This window comes from Lemur catta, chromosome X (assembly GCF_020740605.2).
Source record: "Lemur catta isolate mLemCat1 chromosome X, mLemCat1.pri, whole genome shotgun sequence".
Classification (NCBI taxonomy): Eukaryota; Metazoa; Chordata; class Mammalia; order Primates; family Lemuridae; genus Lemur; species Lemur catta.
Genome location: NC_059155.1, coordinates 5,224,125 through 5,246,686, shown reverse-complemented (window position 1 = coordinate 5,246,686; position 22,562 = coordinate 5,224,125). Strand labels below are relative to the sequence as shown.

The 22,562-nt window shown below is 38.1% G+C and overlaps 1 protein-coding gene across 2 annotated transcripts in view; it reads left to right on the top strand.

Moving 5' to 3' along the window:
• The window catches only part of GABRA3 (gamma-aminobutyric acid type A receptor subunit alpha3), a 227,723-nt gene that overhangs the window by 124,218 nt on the left and 80,943 nt on the right, over window positions 1-22,562 (top strand). Inside the window, exons 4-5 of one of the 2 annotated variants that reach the window (XM_045538579.1) lie at window positions 5,822-5,889; window positions 17,412-17,632. In XM_045538579.1, the coding sequence (XP_045394535.1) occupies window positions 5,822-5,889; window positions 17,412-17,632 (289 nt within the window). Of the gene's footprint in view, window positions 1-5,821; window positions 5,890-17,411; window positions 17,633-22,562 lie in introns of those variants that run through there. The other variant, XM_045538580.1, reaches the window with a different exon arrangement.

The window sequence follows — 22,562 nt, the reverse complement described above, 5'->3', positions numbered from 1 at the left end:
CTACTGCCCACGAACTGTATATGACTTGGGACTGAAAGGTTAAGTTTGGGGCCTCATTAAGACTGAAATAACTAAGAATTTTGGGGAAAAAAATCAGTGAACTTTGTTCTATACTACCTTTGTGAGACTCAAGAGTCTAGCAATAGTAGAACAGTAGTGATGTCAACAAGAATCCACAGTGGTTAAGTTGGTGGTGATTGTGGTCTCTTAAATCTTGTGGCATTTCTTCCTGGTGTTGTGTTATAAACATATGTTGTGTACACTCCTCCACTTAAAGTCCAGCAGGAAAGCATCTGGCTTTTAGAGTTTTACTGCATATTCCAGGTAATAGACACTAGGTGGAGTAGTATAATTAAGCAAAATGCTAGACCCCACTCCTACAAAATGTCAAAAGTTGTGAAGTTTGCCCAAACAACCTGCAAAAGTGGGTGTGAGTCGATTGCAGAGCTTACATTGGAGCTCAGGACTTCTGACACAGTCTTCTGTAATTTCTTCTTCCCTAAACTACCTGTTTGTGATTCTTCCAGAGAGTTTATCTGTGATTAATACTATTGTGGGAGAGTGGGAGGGGGATTCAATGAGTACTTATATTAATAGTATCTAAGTCCTCAAAGATTGTCAAAGACAAATGGAAAGGCCATTAACATGAGAACAAAGCACTCTAGCTCTTAGATTGCAGGAGCTTGTCTGTAAGTCATTGCAGCCCCCTCCCTAAGTCCATGTAGCTAGTAGACCCAGATAACTAGTCACGTGGGAGCTCCATTTCCAGGAGCCCAGTCCCTATTCAAGATGAAAAGTGTATGCAACAATTAGCACTTACTCTACAAAATTCCCAGTGATCTGGAAGTGAGAAAGCAGGAAAGTCGGGACTTTGTTGTCTTGGCCAAAGCTTCAATCCTCAAAACTTCACTATTCTTACGATAGCATTTTAAGGTATTGAAGAATCCATCATAGCCCATAAAGAGATAAAGGGGTATAGTTGGCTTTTGTTCATATCATTCATCTTGTGATAGTGTGTCTAATGGAATTGTGACAAACTTCTACCACAAAAAATATTTCACAGGGCCAGGAACAAATCAGATCTGAGCCCCAGGCAAATGAATGCCGGACAGTGAGGGTGCTCAAAACCATGTCAAAAGAGAGGAGATAGTCAAAGGAATTCGGGACATTTAGTCTGTAAAGGAAGAAGGGCAGACTTGGGGATATAAGGATAAGTTTCTTTAAATCTCTGAAGGTCTTTAAGTCTCAAAAGGAATAGGAAGCAGACTTTGTTCTGTGGGTCCAAAGGGTAGTGCTAAGACCAATGTGGATGTGTGTGCTGGGGTGGAACAGCTAGAGTTGGGAAACCTATAGAGACTTGTTTCTGCTCTATGGAGAAAATTCAAGGTATCTTGGGCATGTATTTAAAGTTAAACCAGAAAATACAGTTTATTATGAGCAACATACTCAACATAAATACAGTGACCATTTGCTGATTGGCTTATCTTTACTCTTTCAGATCAGCAGGAAGCAGAAATGATGCAGAGCTTGGTTAATGAGCTCCCCACCAATGCGAGTCCCATTGAGGGTTAAGGACGTGTGTGCTCATGTCTATGTGCATTGAATGCATGTATGCAGAGCACTTCAGGACCACTCAAACACTTCCAATACTTCAGTAAATTTGCAAAAGGAAAAGATAATTTTATTCACATTTTGTTTTAGAAGATAACATTGGAAAGAAATTAAATCTCCAAAGCAAATGAAGAGCCAAGGAGCATCTATAAATAATTGCAAAATAAAAAAGAAAATCCCCTCTTATCTTTCATTAATTAATAGTTCACATTTGTCTCTATTAAGAAGGCTGCAAACAGATGCTAGACTCAGTGGTTTGTGGCCCTCACCAGTTTTAGTTTAATTCACTGGTCTTTGCATTTAGTTAAATGAAATAGCTGATTCCTAATCATTCCTTCACACAGTAGAACTGGAGAGGGGGATGGATACTGTCTTCTACACTGGGGACCCAGGGCCTTAGACTTTCTGTGTGAGTTCTTTTCACCTGTCCTTATGGGTGGCTCATGCAGTCTAGGCTTTGAAATAATATTAAGCAGCAGCAGCAGTTAACATATTCTGAATATTGAATCTGTTCTAATTACTGTTCTAAATACCATCTCCTTACATCCTCAGGGAAATTCTGAGGTAGGTGCTATCATTATTTCAATTTGCCAGATAAAGAAACAGATACAGAGGAGTTAAGTGACAAAAGGCACAGGAAGATCCAAACCCAGTTAGTCATGCTTTTAACCACTGTACCATCCTTCTGCAGGGTATTCCTCTCTGTGCTGTCAGTGCCTTGCTCCCAGGCAGCTGGATTTCCTAGCCAAAAATTAGGGCTAGCCATAGGGCATAGTGGTCCCTGTGTAGAACACTGAAGTGATGTCAAATATCCCTGTGGCATTAGAAACTGAGCTATGTTGGGGAGCAGGAGGAGGAGGAGGAAGCAATGTTGATGGAAGACTTTCCTTGGTTACTTTACAGTTGAGATTGCCATCAGGACATCCTACCCATTAACTCTCCAGTCCCACTGTACCCATTGATTTTGTAGGCTTACTTCACTATCTCTTCTCCTTTTCTGTAGGCTATTGTAAGTCTGCATGACTATATTACAATCTTATAATTACACTCATGTATAAAGTTGTTCTATGTCTGGAATGTCCTGCTTGGAATACTGGATTCAAATATAATTGTGATCTGTTACATTAATGACTTTATTTTGTTTTATGTACATGGGGGTAGGGCAGTTGGAGATTATTATGCCACATAATAGGTATATAGGCATTTGCTTCTTCAGCCAATGAGCCTGGCAGTGTGTGTGGAGCTTTTAGGGGGCATATTCTGGGTTCTGAAGTTTTGCCTCTTCTCCTTCAAGTACAGAAATAGCTGCCAGGGAAGCCTGTGCTGTAGATGAGAGCCCAGCTATTTAAAACACAGCTCCAGTTTCAGAGACATGTTATTTGCTGATTAAGCTTGGAAGTAAATTGTGTCTTTTGGTAAATTGATTATAGTGTTGATTATTAAATGGTACTCATAGTCCCTTGTGAAAATGGAATGTTTGTGGATGTGTGCAGTGGCCTTGAGTATAGTGAACACATCAGTACCAGAGTAAGGGCAGAGTATATTAAGCCTAAGGGATGGTTCTGGAAAGTAGGAAATCAACAAGATCTAAAGTACATTTGGGCCAGAACCCAGGACTGGATGAGCATAGCTCAATATGGTACAGATGGAGTAAATATGTTCCCTAACTCTTCATGAGAGAAAAGAAATTGTACCATATAGTGCAGTAACCAGCTCCATTATACACACACATCAAGTCTCACATGAGCTTTACTGCTGTTAGCTGTGTTAGTAGTTTACTCAACTGGGGTCAGGTATGCTAGGCTGGAGTGGGACTTCTTTGATATATTGTAATGAGGAAATATTTGGTAGGCTGGAATGGATTTTAGTAGGCTGGAGTAGGCTGCTTTTTTCTTTGGCTTATGCTAGGTTTGAGGGATGTTAGAGTGGGTGGGCTAGCTGGGCTGCAATGGGGTAAACAGAGCTCATAGAAGCAGGAAAAGAAAAACTCAATTGTGGAATAACTTCACTTCTTTGGGTGTCTGTTGTGGTCTGAACGTTTGTGTTTCTCCAAAATTCATAGGTTGAAATTCAATCCTCATTGTGGCAGTACTTAATTAAGCTAAAAAGCTTCTGCACAGCAAAAGAAATAATCAATCGAGTGAACAGACTACCTGCAGAATGGGATAAAATATTTGCAAACTATGCAACCAACAAGGGACTAACATCCAGAATTTACAAGGAATTCAAACAACTTCATAACAATAAGTGTAATCTCATTAAAAATGGGCAAAGGCCATGAATAGACATTTTTCAAAAGAATACATACAAATGGCCAGTAAGCATATGAAAAAAATGCTCAACATCACTAACCATCAGAGAAATGCAAATTAAAACCACATTGAGATGTCATCTTATACCAGTCAGAATGGCTATTCCTGAAAAGTCAAAAAACAGCAGATGTAGATGAGGATGCAGAGAAAAGGGAGCACTTATATATTGTGGTAGGAATGTAAATTAGTACAACCTCTATGGAAAACAGTATGGAGATTTCCTTAAAACCTAAAAATAGAACTACCATTCAATCCAGAAATTCTACTACTGAGTGTCTACCCAAAAGAAAAGAAATAAGTATATCAAAAAGATGCCAGGACTCTTCATAATAGAAAAAATATGGAATCAACTTAAGTGTCCATCAACAGATGACTGAATAAAGACAATGTGGATTATATATAGAATGGAATACTATTAAGTCATAAAAAATAATGAAATAATGTCTTTTGCAGCAACATGAATGTAACTGGAGGTCATTATGTTAAGTGAAATAAGCCAGGCACAAAAAGACAAATACTGCATATTCTCACTTATAAGTGGGAGCTAAATAATTCATACACATGGATGAAGAGCGTGGAATGATAGACACTGGAGATTCAGAAGGATTGGAGGTTGGGAGGGGGTGAGTGATGAGAAATTACTTAATGGGTACAGTGTACATTTTTCAGGTCATGGATACAATAAAAGCCTAGACTTCACCACTACGCAATATATCCGTGTAACAAAATTGCACTTGTACCCTTTAAACTTATACAAAAAAAAGAGAGATGGGGCCTTAGGAGGTAATTAGGCCATCAGGGCTCTGGCCTCATGAATAGTATTAGTGCCTTTATAAAAGAGGCTTGAGCAAGTTCTCTAGCCCCTTTCACCATGTGAGGACACAGAAGGCTCCATCTGTGACAAACGGGCCCTCTCTGGACACCAGATCTGCTGGCACCTTGATCTTGGGCTTTCTATCCTCCAGAACTGTGAGCAATGAATTTTTGTTGTTTATAAATGATCCAGTCTAAGTTATTTTGTTATAACAGCCTGAATGGACTAAGACAGTATCATTTTCCAATTTGGCAAATATGTGGTAAGATTAATCCATTCTTACAAAAAATGTTTAGTGAGCACCATCTGAGTAACAAGCACTTAAGAAGCTCTTGGGTGAGGTGGGAAGGTAGAGAAGAAAAGAGATTGTTGCAATAAAGGAAAATGAATGCAGAGAGTGTATCGAGTGATATCAGTTATCTCCAAATCTCAGTCGCTCAACCCAACAAAAGTTTATTTCTTATTTATGCAAAGTCTATTTTGGATCCAGGCAACTCTCCAGGGCAGTTGTCCTCCATATGTTAGCTCATCATTCCAGACTTTTTCAATTTTATGGTGGCACCACATCAACATATGTTTCCATGACCACTATGGTGTGGAAAGTCTTGCATTAGACATTAATTGCTCCAGCTATGGAGGGGCACATATTTCTTCCTCCCACAGTCAGAACCAGTCATATTACCCCTCTCTACTTTAAGCAGGCAGGGGAAGGGAAGTACAATCATCCTCTATTCCTAAAAGTGGAAAAGAGTTGGATACTGAAGCATTTGTAACCTACCACAGGTAAGAGTAAGCCCAGTGTGAGAGCTCAGCTCCTGTGAATGTCAGGGATCTCTAATGGCCCTCTCTAAGCTTTTATGTTTTGGAATTCTGCTGTCATTCTCAAAGATATCTAAAGAGGTATACTTTGAACCTGTACCTAGCATGATCTCTATGAAGAAGTAGTACAGGTGAGAGGTTTCTGAGGGGTTTTCCTATGACTGTGCCAGGTATTCAGAGTCATTCAGAGTACTGCACTAGATTCTCTGTGAGCTAAGGCAACATCCTTTCATGACATTCTGCTTTTCTACTTTCTTTTGCTCAGATGCAGTGACTGAAGTGAAGACTGACATCTATGTGACCAGTTTTGGCCCTGTGTCTGACACTGACATGGTAAGTATAGTTCTTTCAAAGGTAAAAGTAAAAGAAGATGTAACAGATCAAAGACAATAAATTGGTATTTTTCCATAGCAGGGCCTTGTAGCTATATTCTAAGGAGACATCTTATCTCATATGAATGCTCTCCCTGCTCTCACCACCCCATGTTTCCATCTTTGCCCTGCTTTCCCCACCTACTCACATATAAAGCATATACCCCCACCAGTAGTACCCTTCTCTTCCTTCCATGGTACATCTTTCAAAATTGGCTTGGCTCATATCCTCAATTAAATTTTCCCTGACCTCTCCTCCCACATATTGCTGGTACCACACACATATTGGTAGGGATAGGTCATGTGAGGAGACTATTGTGATGGGGTTTCTCAAACACCTGGTGGTGTCATACAAGAAGTCTGTTCCTTGCAACTAGGATCTGTCTACTGGGAATGTGGACTAGCCAGAGTAATATAGTATGAACAAAGAGTCTAAACCACTTCTGGAAACTGGTCCTTCTACACAGATGTGGGCAAAAGGAGAGCTTCAATACAAACTCAAGAAATCAGGCAGGGCACAGGAGAGCTAGAAAAGGGGTGACTCATGAGCCATCTGCAAGGACTGCCCCTTCTCCCACCATTGTCCCTTACTGCCAAAGCAAAGAATGCCATGGAGTGTTGAGTCAGAAGGCCTCAACCTAATAGACCACCTGTCAATACCTACTGAGTATCAGATATTTGATTGAATAATTACCATTTACAGAAACAAAATAGCTGTTACCTGCTCTGTATGTCTGGCAGTTACTAGATGCACAAGAAGTTTTTGTTGAATGACTGATTTTGTGTTGTAAATAAAAATCTTACTGTTTAATATCAGGGAAAATATGCTCAAAAATATTTAATGTCCATGTTCACTACTTAGATTTTTTGCTGTATGTCTATTTTCAATGGGACTACTACTTGGCAGGGCACAAGGCTTCTTTCCACCTGTTGGGTGAGTACAAATAGTTGTATAGGGATGTGGTAGAGTTTGTCTTATAGGTAATGCAGAGCCATTGAGTGGATTTGAAAATATATGGACAGTGAAAAGTAGACAGTGAAAGTATATGAGTGCTATTTAAGAATAATTCATCTGATTGTCTTTTCAGGGTAGACTGCAAGAGGAAAAAGCCTGGAGGCTGAGAGTTGATTGAGGCATGTTGATTTTACATGGCTCTTTAATCAGTGGTGAGATCTAGGAGTCAGAGAAGCTGGCTAGTTCTCAGGAGAGAAAGTCATAAGTACATGGGTGGTTGGGAGGCAGGGGGAAGGGAGAGGCCTGAACGTCTTTCAAGTGTTAAATAAAGAGAGGGGTATAGGAGACTCTCTGTGAACTCCTTGAGGGCAAGTATCAAGTCTTCATGGCTTCCCTGGTACTTAACAGAGCACTGGACGCATAGGGAGAGCTCAGTGAGGGCATGTTTGACATATGAGGAATGGAGGAGATGGCTCTCTCTTAGGGGCAGGAAGAAAGCCTATATGTCTAGATTGCTCCCTCTCAACCTTTTGACCAGTATTGGCCACAGCTTCAGATACAGGCATGCAGTAAACTTGTTGCCAGCTGCTCATTAAATAGGAGCCCAACTCTGCATTAAAGGGCTCTACAGATCCTTATATTCAGAGAGCTCACAGGCCATTGGGAATAACCAGATTCACTAGAGATAGGCAGCTCTTCCTTTGTATGTCTGGGAATTAATGATGGATTAGGATTTTTATAAGAAGGTAATTTAAGTGGCTCTTTTAACACATGCATGCACACACACACTCACTTGTTCCTTCTCACTCATGTACCAACATCCACAAATACGTTCAAACAAATGTATGTACACACAACAAATAGCTATAGAGTACATACAGCCCACATGCTGTCCAAGGCATTCTATAGATACATACATAGAAACAGACATCTACACCCAGAGATACCACAGAAGCACACACACAGCCCCTGCCCCAACCAGCTCCTCTCTCTGCTCCTTCTCCATTCAAGCAGGCATGTGTGGGTGGGAAGAGGCTCTGGAGACATTTCTAACAATTTCTCCCTCTTTTTAAGTTTCTTAATAACAGATTCAGGTAACAAATATCTTGGTCTGACAACTGCTTATGAAAATAATACAAAGTTATCCAAATGTCCAAACACTGTAAAGAAAAAAAAATGTGTAAATTACAGAGAAAGTAGCACAGGGACTTCTTTCCTTGTGGCAGTGGACTTGAAATTATTGTACCTGTTTCCTCCCTAGCACTGAAAAAAGTGGCTATGTCCATTTCAAGCCATCCCTTAGTGGCAGTCTGAGGCACAGAATGGGTGGGAACCTTTATCTATTTTGAGAGTCTCTTGACCTGTACATTTCTTCTTATTCCATAGGATATGGTATTTCTAGATGCAACATAGAAAGGGGTCCATGTCCACGGAGTTCCTAGGAGTCCATGACCAGGAATCTCCTGGTATACTTTTATGTAGCATAGACAGGCAGGACACATAAACAATGCCAATAAGACTATTTCAAGGGCTAAATACATCAGAAAGAGGGATGTTTATTATGATTCTCCAAAATAGAGACTGATAGAGAAGCGTTAAAGAGCAGAGAGAGGAAGGATGGCCAAAATAAAGGGGTGTGGGCTGTGTAAGGGGAAAGTGGCAAGGCCTTCACTGTAGTGCAGTTGTCAAGTACCTTGGCCCCACACTGAGCTAAAGTTGAATAAGAATGGCAGGCTCTTTCTGGGAGCCTGCTTTGGCACACTGAGCAGTACTGGGGAGTTGAAGCCATTCAGGATCTAACACCAAGCCAGAAATGCTTCCCCAAGAGCTAAGTGTCATCTCTACTCTGTCTAGAAAATGTATTAAGTGCCTTTCCCAGGAGGCAGACTTAGGCTTATTATCTGGAAGATTTGATTTAAATGCCTCACAAAACAACAGAATTCATTTGTCAATTTGGAGGCAATCATCCTTGGAGAGTATACAAGGGCTCAATTTGCAAGGAAGGAATTGATTGCATTTCTAGAATGGTCAGGTCAAAATCTGATTGCTTTTGGTCAAAAAGGTCATGGGATACTTATGGAGCAAATAATCACTCTGGCTTCCTCAGTAGTTTTGACTGTGTAGAGAATAATATGTAAAAAATAAGCACCCATCACCCAACTTTAAATCTTAAAAGTGTACCATATTTCTTATTGTATTTTAAAAGAAACCTTTAAAAATCCAGGTTAAATCCCCTGTGTACCTTACACTGATCCCATTTCCCTCTCTCCCTCCTTCCTCAAAAATAGTTACAACTGGCCGGGTGCGGTGGCTCACGCCTGTAATCCTAGCTCTGGGAGGCCGAGGCGGGTGGATTGCTCGAGGTCAGGAGTTCGAGACCAGCCTGAGCAAGAGTGAGACCCCGTCTCTACTAAAAATAGAAAGAAATTATCTGGACAACTAAAAATATATATACAAAAAATTAGCCGGGCATGGTGGCTCATGCCTGTAGTCCCAGCTACTCGGGAGGCTGAGGCAGTAGGATCGCTTAAGCCCAGGAGTCTGAGGTTGCTGTGAGCCAGGCTGATGCCACGGCACTCACTCTAGCCCGGGCAACAGAGCGAGACTCTGTCTCAAAAAAAAAAAAAAAAAAAAAAAAAATAGTTACAACTATAAATTTGCTTTTTTCTTTTTGTAATTTCCATACATAATTTAGATTTATACCTTAGAATATATATTTTACATACATTCATAAATAGCTAATAGTGGTTTTCATATTTCCAAACTTTTATATAAAATACATCATGGCATGCATATCATTCAACAACATATTTTTTAACTGTGCATTAAAAGCTTTTCTTTTTGATGCATTTTACTCTAATTCATTGATTTTAATTACTATAGATTATTACATTGTATGAATATTTACTCATATATTTATCCATTCTCTTGTTAATGTGCATTTGGGCTGTTTCTGTTTTTTGCTTTTAAAAAGCAATGATATTATGTTCTGACTGTCAGAAAAATGCAAATAAAATCAATTAGGTACCATTTCATACCCATCAAAGTGTCAAAAATAAAGTGTGACAACACAAAGTACTAGCAAAAGTGGAGAGAGATGGAGCTCTCATACACTGCTAATGGAATTATAAATTGATACAAACCATCACAAAATTATTTGGCCCTATCTGAAAAAATTTAAAAATGTGCACTCTAATGAATCACAAATTTTATCAGTAGTTACCCTACAGAAACTCAGACATGCTCACAATAAGATATATACCATAATACTTGTATTATTGCTTGTGTGTGTGTGTGTGTGTGTGTGTGTGTGTGTGTGTGTGTGTGTGTGTGTTGGTGGCTCCTAGATCACTAGCTTGATTCTAGCTCCAAGAAATGCTGGAAATTTAAGTTTTGACTTTTAATTTGAAAAGGCAGGACTTATAATATGAGAATTTCCACAATATCTCCTAAAAGGGCCAAATGACAAGTGATGGTAAGCAGTAATGAATATGACAGATATTCACTACATGTTCCATTTTTATTAAATATTAATAGTTTTCTAAGAGGGGTGTGTGTGTGTGTCCCTGTGTTTGTGTTTAGTTACGAATGTATTTAAAATTTTCAGTTTCTCTTTTGGCTCATATTAAGATTGATTGCATGATTTTTCTGCTCTAATCTGTTAATGTGGTTAATTATATTAATAGATTCCCTAATATTAGGTTGTTTTTACATTCCTTAAAAGAATTCAACTTGATAATTATGTTTTACTTTTTATACATTTCTTGGTTTACTTTGGTGTTATTTTATTCATGGTCTTTGTATCTATGTTCATATGTGATCCCAAATTAAACTGCTTCTCACCACCTCCACTGCTACTACTCTAGTCCAGGCCACCATCGTTTCTGTATTTTTGGCATGTCCAACTCTAACAAGCCCCTAATTGATTTTCCCGTCTCTACTCTTATTTCCCTACAATCTGTTCTATAGAGGCTACACACACACACACACACACACACACACACACACACACATCAAAGTAGAGAAAATAACATAATGGATCCTCATGTATCTACCTCTACCCATGACTGTTTCCCCTAAGTTTATCTCTTTTTCTTAATTAAACTTATCAGAAGTTTTCTATATTGTTATTGTTTACAAAGCAACCTGGGTATTTTTGGTTTTGTTCATCATCTGTATTATTTCTTTGTGTTTTCTGTTCCACTGATTTTTACTCTTATCTGGATCATCCTTTTCTTTACTTTCCTTGGGGTATTCTGTGGTCCTTCTGATTTCTTAAGGTAGATTAGCTTATTGGTTTTCCTTTGTTTTGTTTTGTTTTGTTTTGAGACAGGGTCTCACTCTGTTGCCCGGGCTAGAGTGCAGTGATGTCATCATAACTCACTGCAACCTCAAACTCCTGGGCTCAAGTGATCCTCCTGCCTCAGCCTCCCAAATAACTAGACTACAGTTGGCGCCACCACGCCTGGCTAATTTTTCCATTTTTTTATAGAGACGGGGTCTTGCTCATGCTCAGGCTGGACTCGAACTCCAGAACTCAAGCAAACCTCCCACCTTGGCCTCCCAGAGTGCTAGGATTATGGGCGTGAGCCACCGTGCCCGGTTTTCCTTTTCTTAAGACTACCTTTAAGACTTCTTTATGGCTATTTCCCTCCAAGTACCACTTTAGGCACCCAAAACAAGATTTCATAACATTTTCACTGTTGTTCAGTTTTAAGTATTTTCTAATATCATTTATGATTTTTTAAAAAAAATTTCATAGTGTTTTTCAATTTCCAAATGTAAAACTTTATGTTCCTAATTCCTCATTTAATGCCTCATATTGAAAGAAGATGGTCCATAGGATATGAAATCTTTTTGTGTCTCTTGAGATTTGCCATATGGCTTAGCACATACTCATTTTTTTGGATAAATGGTCTATTTATGATTTACTGGGTGTTAAGCAGATAAGACCATGAGTGTTTGTTAGCTCATGCTTGTCAATTGGGTTGTTCTAATTTTTTAATCATATATATTGTTGGTCTGATTGCTCTTTCACTTATTGAGAGTCTATGAGCTTGTTGATTTCTCCTTGTAATTCAGTTTTTCCCTTATGTATTTTGAGTCCATGCTATTGGTACATACAAAGTTAAAGTTGTTATATTTTCCACTTGAGAGCCTTAATTTTTTAGTGTAATATTTTATCCCAAAGAAAAATGTTTGTCTTATAATCCATTCTGTCTGCATTTTATAGCTCTATCACCTTTATTTTTATATGGATTCACCCCCAAAATAGGATATTCCCATAACATATTTTCCATCACTTTACTTTTAAACTGTGTACGTTTATATGTTGTTAGGTATGCCTCATGTATGTACATAGCACATAGTTGCATTGTTTATTTATCCTTCACTTATATTTAGTTTATTTATACTATCTTATTTTATGTATCCTTTTCCCATGTTTTTCTATGCTTTATTTTCTTCTTTGCTTTCTATAACACTGAAGCATTTTCTATGTTCTCATTTGTTTTTGTCTATTGTTTTATAAGTTTTATGTTCTATTTCAATTATATTCTTGAGTAATTACCTTAAATGTTAATAAACATACTTTGCCTAAAATCTAATGATACTCAATATCTCTACTCTCTTCCCAAATAATACAAGAATGCATTAACCCACGTTTCTACTCCTTCCTCCCATTTAGGTCACTCTAATTATGTTTGTTCCACCCTGTTTTTATAGCCTTTACTATTATTTGTAGATATCCATTAATTGTTTAGTTTACCCTTAAGTTTGTCAGTACTTATGCTCACTATACCTTCTTGCTTCCTCCTACTGGCTTCATTTTCAACTACATGAAGAACTTCGTTTAGTAGTTCTTTTCATGAGGATTCATTCAATCCTTGATTGAAAAATGCTTGTAGAGCATCAACTATATACTAGGTAGAGTTTTAGGTGTGAGGATATAGCAACAAACAGAACAAAGTCCCTGCTCTCATGGAACATCCAGGCTGTTGAAGTAGAAGAAATAGTAAACAAAGATATATTTTCTCAGTGCCATGAAGAAGAAAAATAACTCATGGTAAGGAGAAGGGGGGATTACTATTTTTGAGAGGATGATCAAGAAATCCCTCTCTGATATAGTGATTTTTGAATGAGACCTGAAGGCTGTAAGTGACCCAGCCATGAGAAAATCTGGGATAAGGGTGAAGATATTTCCATGGTAAATTCTCCACCTTACTTTATTTGTCTAAACACACTACGTAATATATCCATGGAAAAATATTGCACTTGTACCCCCTAAATTTATACAAATGAAAAACTATCTTTATTTTGACTTCACTTTGATAATCTAGTTGGCTATAGAATTCTGGGTTGACAGTTATTTTTTAGTGAACATTTTCAAGATGTATTATTTTAATTATCTTTTGGCTTCTATTGTTGCTTTTAAGAAGTCTGCTATACCTCTTATATTTTCCTGGATTGAGCTTGAGCCCATTATCCGCAGTTAGATATCACAAGATTGGAGGAATAGCCTCCACATGAACTCGCCGTCAAATTGGTACTAACTGATCAACACTATGGTGCTCACACGGTAGTAATAGTCTCCAAGGATTAGGGGGTTGGGGGGGTAAATTCACTACTAATGGACACGGACACAGTGAACATTGTAGAGGGGAAGGGAATGGCTCTAATCCTCGCTTGGGTGAGGCAAAGGTATAAAATGTAACCAGAAGATATTTGCACTTCTGTGTTTATTGCAGCATTATTCACAATGGCTAAAATGTGGAATCAGCTTAAGTGTTTATCAAGGGACGAATGGATAAAGAAGATTGGCATGTGTACACAAGGGAATATTATGTAGCCATGAAAAAGAAGGAAATTTTGTCATTTGCAGAAACATGGATGGAACTGGAGGACATTATTTTAAGTGAAATAAATCAGGCACAGAAAGACAAAAAAAAAGAATGCAAATCAGTATAGCTAGATTTTAAGGGAAATATTTAAAAATAAACAATTAAAATAATGAAAAAAAAGAAGTCTGCTATAAGTCAAATGGTCATGTTATTGTAGATAATATGTCCTTTCTGTTCTGCTATTTTTATGATCTCTGCTTTGGTGTTCTTTAAATACATTATGTGCTGGCTGGGATCTATTTTAATTTAGTGAGTTTGCAACTCTTTATGGTTCCTAAAGCTAAGGGTGCATATATTTCAACAATTCTGGGAAACTTTATCCATTACTACTTTGAATGTTGTTTTTCCCCGATTTTCTCTATTCTCTCACATTTAAAATCATAATAGACACATGCTGAACCTTTTCCTTTTATCCTCCATACTACTATACTTGTCTTTCATGTTTTCCATCATTTATCTCTCTGAAATGTAAACCAAACAATTTTTCCTCGGGTGTAGTTTCCAGTTCACTAATCTCTATTTAGTGATATCTAATCTGCTATGTAACTCACTCATTGAGTTTTTATTTTCAATGACTATTTTTCTTTTACCAAAGGTCAATTTCAAATAGACCCCTTTCAAATCTGCTTTTTCTTGCTCCTCTCCCTCCATAATCTTCATATTAATTATAGTTCTTTCATAATCTCTATTTTATAATTCTGTTATATGAAGTCCTTGGAGAGTCTCTAATTCAACTGTATATTATATTAGATGACTCTTGCTCATGACCATTTCTTTAGGTATTTTGTTGTGGTGGATAGTGAGTTTATTTTCAGTAAGCACTAATTTGTGGTTATGTCCCTCCAGAGTGCTCTTGTGCTTACTTTTGCAAGTCAATCTAGTGGTATCCCCAGCCTAAGGCCATGTTTTATGTTAATTTCTCAGCTTGTAGGTTCCTGATCAGGCAGATAGTATACATTTGAACATCATTCTTTTTTTTTTTTTTATTTCAGCTCATCATGGGGGTACATAAGTTCAGGTTATATACATTGTTCGTGTCCTGCCCATCCCCCTGAGTCAGAGCCTCAAGCGTGTCCATTCTCCAGACAGTGCGCCTGGCACTCACCATGTAGTCATACCTCCATCCCCTCCCCCCACCCCCCACCTCCCCGAGTCAGCACCTTCAAGCATGACCATTCCCCAGACGGTGCACAACGTACTCATCATGTAGGCATACACCCACCCCTCCCCCACCCCTGTCTCAGTCTGATATCCAATTGGTATCCTTCCCCGATGTGCATTTAGGTGATGATCAGGGAGACCAATTTTCTGGTGAGTACATGTGGTGCTTGTTTTTCCATTCTTTGGATACTTCACTTAATATAATGGGTTCCAATTCTCTCGATTAGGATTGAGTTTGCTAAATCTCAGTCGAAATGCTTTCCCCTCAACATTTCCCCCTTCCTTTTTGAATTTTTGTGTTGTGGGCTGGCTTTGTCAGTTCATTTTAGGTAGTTCACCCCTTTGCTGAGGCTGGATCCCTTCAGGATCTTAGCTTTATGTGGGAGTCTAATTCCAGCTTTTCATCTGCCACAGTCCTACTTTACACTTGTTGTCATGGTTATTGATACAGCCTCCTCCTCTCTCTCTCTCTAAAATGTTCCAGTTTAGACAATAAATTATATTACCTTTAAATCCTTAGGCAAGAATGCACTTGGTGTACTGGAGCAAGAGAGTTCGGACTGGCTAGTCTGTGGAGGGAAGGGTATTTGGAGAAGAGCTCAGAGAGGAAGGCAGGGGACAGCTTACATCAGGGAAAGTTCATTCCAGGTATGATTTGAAGCCATTAGGGGATTTTAAACCAAAGGATTTGCAGCAACTTCTGGATGCTGCTGCTTCTTGCTACCTTGCTATCTTGCTACCTTCTGGCTACCTTGAAGTGTCCCCTGTGCCTTTTGTAGTTTGGTGGTCAGTCAAGGATCTGCGCAGAGTTTGTATTCAGATTTTGGGACTCACCCTCTTGCTTTCAAGACTTCTTCATGAATTTTCAGTTCATATTTCAGTCTTGAGTTTTTCCTCTGATACACTAAGCTAATAAGTTTTCAGATTTCTGCTACCGGAGTTGTAATGGAGTGAGGAATTCCTTCAGTCTAAATGGCAGCAAATTCACAACCATCACCCAGCACAGTTCTTTCATTTAGTGGACTACAACCCTATTTTTTTCTACCTGCTTTTTAAAAATTGGGCCCCAGAGTCTCCCCCATTTGTGTGTAGCATAGTTGTCAGCCAGGATTTTGGGCAGAGTATATACCCAGATTTGGGGGCCCATCCCTTCTGTGACTGTATTACTTTCAGGAGCCACACTCCTAATATTCAGGATTCTCTGCCACCCTGAGCCAGTGAGGCTGTTATATATGCCAAAAGAATTCTAGGTTTGGGGAGCATCTTCAGGAAATAAAACCCACAAACTAACAATTCTAATCCATTGCTGCTGCCATCTTTTAAGGGTTTTTATCTGCTTTTGGTCTCTCTCCTTTGCTTTTGAGTAATATAAGTGCATATATATAGATAGATATAGATATAGATATAGATATAGATATAGTTGTTCAGATTTTATAATTAATAGCTACAGGAAGATGCACCCAAATAATCAAACAATTTATTCTGTCACCAAAACCTGGAACATTTATTGTTATTTTAATTTGTATTTAGATTAATAAAAAATTTGAACTTTCCCTTCATGTTTTTTAGCAATTTTTGTCCATTTCATGAATTTGCTGTTCATTTACCCAATTTTTCTATTTGTGTTTGTTTTCATCCTATTTATTTATAATATTTAATTATTTCTTAAATATAATAAGCTATTTACCCATCAGGCATATTGTTATTTTGAGGCTCAGATGAAATGTGTGTTAAAATAATAAGATTTTGGTTTTGAAGCTCATAATATGGTATTATGGTAATTGTTATATTGGCCTTTGATGTTCATATGGGATCATTCAACAGGAGAGATCAGATAAGGAGTTTATTCTTATAAAGATGTCACTGCAGGTCATGTGTGGTGGCTCACGCCTGTAATCTTAGCACTTTGGGAGGCCGAGGCGGGAGGATCGTTTGAGCTCAGGAGTTCGAGACTAGCCTGAGCAAGAGCGAGACCCCGTCTCTACTAAAAATAGAGACGTGGTGGTGTGCATCTGTAGTCCCAGCTACCCGGGAGGCTGAGGCAAGAGCCCCGGAGTTTGAGGTTGCTGTGAGCTAGGCTGATACCACAGCATTCTAGCCTGGACAACAGAGCGAGATTCTGCTTCAAAACAAACAATCAAACAAACAAACAAAAAAACATCGCTGCATAGAGAAGGGAGCGCTTGTCTTTGTCTTTTTGTAAGGCAAAGTCTTGTGGTCAGCTTGTTTGATGTGTGGGTCAGTGTTGTCAATGACCTTCCTAAGCAAAGCCTTGTCCATATTTATTGATCACCATGGCACTGTTTCTCAATCATAATCATTTGCCTTTCTTACAAGCAACTACTGTTAACAGACTGTTTCTTCTCTGCATCAGAGGAAATATTTCAAGGTACTTAATAGTTGCTGAAGGTAATGTGGACCCTCACCAGAACTTTACTGAAACATTGTTCTCTCTCTTTTTGTCCCTAGGAGTACACTATTGATGTCTTTTTTCGACAGACATGGCATGATGAAAGACTGAAATTTGATGGACCCATGAAGATTCTTCCACTGAACAATCTCCTGGCTAGTAAGATCTGGACTCCTGACACCTTCTTCCACAATGGCAAGAAATCGGTGGCTCATAACATGACCACACCCAACAAGCTGCTCAGACTGGTGGACAACGGGACCCTCCTCTACACAATGAGGTCAGAGAGTGGTGGCCCCTGCTCAAAGTATATTGACAGTAGGACTGGAGTTGAAAGCAGCATGTTTTAGTTTATCTACTAAAAATTCTGTCAAGTTTATAGATTAGAAATGCACATGTATGTATATACGTCCTAATGTATTTGCATGTATACATACTCACAGATATACATATTCTAGATACCCATATATAGTTACACATATGAATATTCTTAGACACACAGATATATGTTGATGATGTATTAATGTATGCATACTCAAAGACACATGTGGACTATCACAGAGGGATACACATATTCAAGGACACTTAAATACACAAACTCACAAAAGCATATAAACCAGCGTGAACGCTATGGTAGTCAGAATACACTAGGTTTAACTGCAGCAACAAAATACCCCTATAATGCAGAGTTATGTGAATCAAATGAGATCATGATGAGTATTCGCTGAAACAGTGTTTTATATATATAAATTCAAAATTACAGTAACATTTATTTTATGCCACATTGCCTAGGGTGCTGAGGAGTTTTATATAAGTGAAATTTCCAAATAACTTAAGATAATACCTTTTAAACACCATATATGTAAAGCATATATATGTTGGCATTGAAATCTTCATTAAATATAAAATATATATCATACTTTTCTATTTCCCAATGCATAAAAACATCATTTTATGTATTCCATGACTCATTATTGTTGTTCTCATTAGAGTTATTAGGCATTGAATTTTGCTCTCAAAAAGAATAACTTTGAAAGCGTTTGCAGTGCAATAAGATTCTTTGCCCCAACAGTAAAAAACTTTCTTGGTTCTTGTGTTTGCTTTTATGCTTTTGATTGTTCCTTTGCTGTCAGTTATTACACCTTAGCTTCCTCCTACATTAATGAGTGTTGATTTTGTGTAACTGAGCAAACCTTTATTGAAAGAATAGGTGCAATCCTTCAGTACAGGTTCTATGGCTATTTGAAATTTGTGTATTTGTTATTTTTCACAATGTAACTCAGATAATGCATGCCTGATAAATATGTGGTGAATAGATGAAGTGTGTTTGTCTGTATACTAGTTGCTCATTGTTTCAAATTTGCTATTTATTGGGTTTTTTTCCCTACAAGAATTTGAAAGACAGGAAGAGGGCTAAGAAAGAAAGGATAACAAATAAATACTTAAAAAAGAGAAAATTTAGATAAGAGAGAAGGAGATGAGAGACTAGAGGAGAAATGAACATAGAATAGAGAAGAAAACAAAGTAGGTAGAAATGAGAAGAAGAGGGAGGAGAGGGGAGAAAATAGATCATATATATATGTGTATATATTACATATATATATATACCTCCTCTCCAGAATTTATCTATATAAATCAAATTATATATATATGTATGTGTGTGTGTGTGTATGTATGTCAGGGAGATAAGGGTGGAGAAAAGAGAAAGAATATGAGAAGAGAGGAAAAAAGAAAAAGTTGAGAATATAAAGGAGAAGATAGAGTAAAATAAAGAGGCTAGGTATTAGTATATCCTAAAGATACAGGAGAACTTGGTGAAGAGGATGTAGTAGATGGGAAGAAAGAAAACGTAATACACTAGGTTTAACTGCAGCAACAAAATACCCCTATAATGCAGAGTTATGTGAATCAAATGAGATCATAATGAGTATTCTCTGAAACAGTGTTTTATATATATAAATTCAAAATTACAGTAACATTTATTTTATGCCATATTGCCTAGGGTGCTGAGGAGTTTTAGGGGAAGATACACTAGAGGAGATGAACAAGAGGGAGGGAAATTGTGGATGGAAGAAAGACAAGTTTTTATTCATTCACCAAACGTGTTTTGACTTCCTAATATATACATGGCCCTAAACTAAATTCTGGGTATGCAAACATTAATGAAACATTGTCTCTGTCCTAGGACAATCATAATATAATAGGGGAGAAAGACTAATTAGATAATCACAAATAATATTAACTGAAACACTAAACATATGGATAATTATGGGAGGACAAAGGAAGATGATCTAACTTATGCTTTTGGATCAGGTTGAGAGAACAGTCCCTGGATGAGGCAACAGCTAAGCTCCTGATTGTTGGTATTAGCGTTAATTTTTATATTATTAGATGAGTAGAATGTTGTCATGAAACTTGTAGTTAGGGGATAGAAGGAAGAGAGGAAGGGCATTCTAGACAGAGAAAACCAGGTGAGCAGTTGTGAGGAATGGAGTAAGATTTTTTTTGAAATAAAGTTTTACTAGAACCCAGTCACAACCATTCAGTTACATATTGCCTATGGCTATTTTCATGTTTGGTAGAGTCGAGTAGTTGTGAGAGTGATAGTATGGCTACAAAGTCTAAAATACTGATACTATCTGGCCCTCTACAAATAAAGTTTGTCAATTCCTGCATTAGACTAATAAATTAATTCATATGATCAAGCAATTTACAAAAGCATGGCTTTCAGCAAAGTATTTCTTTCTTCTATTCACTCCTTCTTTAGCTTATTTTCTTTTTTTTTATTTCAAAAACCTTACAGGGGTACAAACGTTTAGCTTACATATATTACATTTGCATGGCCTGACTTGGAGCTAAAAGTGTGCCCGTCCCAGACAGTGCGCACTACATCCATTAGTTGTGCATTTACTCATTCTCCCTCCCCCACCAGCCCAACACCTGATGAATGTCTTCCATATGTGCACATAAGTGTTGATCAGTTAGCACCAATTTGATGGTGAGTACATGTGGTGCTTGTTTTTCCATTCTTGCAATACTTTACTTAGTAGAATGGGCTACAGCTCCATCCAGGATAATACAAGAGGTGCTAGTTCACCATTGCTTTTTATGGCTGAGTGGTACTCCATGGTATACATACACCACATTTTATTAATCCACTCATGTATTGATGGGCACTTCGGTTGTTTTCACATCTTTGCAATTGTGAATCGTGCTGCTATAAACATTCAAGTGCAGATGTCTTTTTTATAGAATGTCTTTTTTTTCCTTTGGGTAGATAATGGGATTGCTGGATCAAATGGTAGATATACTTGTATCTGTTTGAGGTATCTACATATTGCTTTCCACAGAGGTTGTACTAGTTTGCAGTCCCATCAGCAGTGTATGAGTGTTCCTATCTCCCCACATCCACGCCAACATTTATTGTTTTGGGGCTTTTTGATAAAAGCCATTCTCTCTGGAGTTAAGTGATATCTCATTGTGGTTTTGATTTGCATTTCCCTGATGATTAGAGATGTTGAGCATTTTTTCATATGCTTGTTTTGTCATTATTTTATCTTCTTATAGCATTTCCACTGCTGGAAGTGTGCTGTGACCAGCTCCAGGACAGCTGAGAAGGCACAGCGGGGAAGGTGGCTCAGGTTTCCCCATTCTTTCCCCTCTATCTCTGTCTGGGATAGTGAGGGCAGGAGGTGGGCCCAGCCCCCGAGTGTTACAGCGCCCCACTTATTTTTTGATATAAAATTAAAAAAAAGAAAAGTTTCTGTTCATGTCCTTTGCCCACTTTTTAATGGGATTATTTGATTTTTTTCTTACTGATATTCCTGATTTCTATATAGAGTCTAGATATTACCCCTTTATTGGATGTATAGCATGCAAATATTTTCTCCAATTCTGTAGGTTGTCTGTTTGCTCTAGTGATAGTTTCTTTGGCTATTCAAAAGCTTTTTAATTTGATCAGGTCCCATTCATTTATTTTTGTTGTTGTGATTGCTTTTGGGGTCTTCTTCATAAATTGTTTGCCAAGGCCAATGCCTGTGAGAGTTTTTCCAACATTCTCTTCTAGAATTCTTATAGTTTCATGCCTTAGGTTTAAGTCTGTTATCCATTGTAATTTGATTTTTATGAGAGGTGAGAGGTGCGGATCCTGTTTCAGTCTTCTACCTGTGGCTATCCAATTTTCCCAGCACCATTTATTGAACAGGAATTCTTTTCCCCAGTGTATGTTCTTGTTTGCTTTATCAAAAATCAGCTGTGGCCGGGCGCGGTGGCTCACGCCTGTAATCCTAGCACTCTGGGAGGCCGAGGCGGGTGGATCACTCGAGGTCAGGAGTTCGAGACCAGCAAGAGTGAGACCCCGTCTCTACTAAAAATAGAAAGAAATTATCTGGCCAACTAAAATATATATAGAAAAAAAAATTAGCCGGGCATGGTGGCACATGCCTGTAGTCCCAGCTACTCGGGAGGCCGAGGCAGTAGGATCGCTTAAGCCCAGGAGTTTGAGGTTGCTGTGAGCAAGGCTGACGCCATGGCACTCACTCTAGCCTGGGCAACAAAGCCAGACTCTGTCTCAAAAAAAAAAAAAATCAGCTGTGATAGTGGGCAACCTTGTATGGTTCCAGTTCTAAGTGGGAATGTTTTCAATTTTTCCCTGTTCAGTATTATGTTGGCTGTGAGTTTGTCATGTGTGGCTTTTACCTTTTTTAGTTAAGTATTTTCTATGCCTGTTTTTTTAAGTGTTCTTATCATAAAAGAGTGCTGGATTTTGTAAAATGCTTTTCTGCACCAATTGAGAGGATCATGTGGTCTTTGTTTTTAGTTCTTTTTATGTGGTGAATTACATTAGGAATGACATATTTTAAGCAAGAGAATGAGGAGGTCAGTTTTCTATTTTATACATGCCTCTGCAGATACTGTGTAAAGAATGTGTTTGAAGGTAACAAGACTGGAATTAGGGAAAATGGCTAGGAAACAGCTGAAATAGTCTGGATGAGAAGTGATAAAGTTCTAATTTGGAGCAGTGGATTAAGATGGAGAAGGTGAGATACACTGAAGAAATAAGCAGTAAATACAAAGAACTTTAGAATGACAGAGAGGAGGGGTTGTCAAAGTTGTAGGTACCCCAAATAACATTGGTGCGTTATGGTACTACAAACTGGAATATACCATATGAAAGTTAGGACAAATTAAGATAAGTCTGTGAAGTTAAT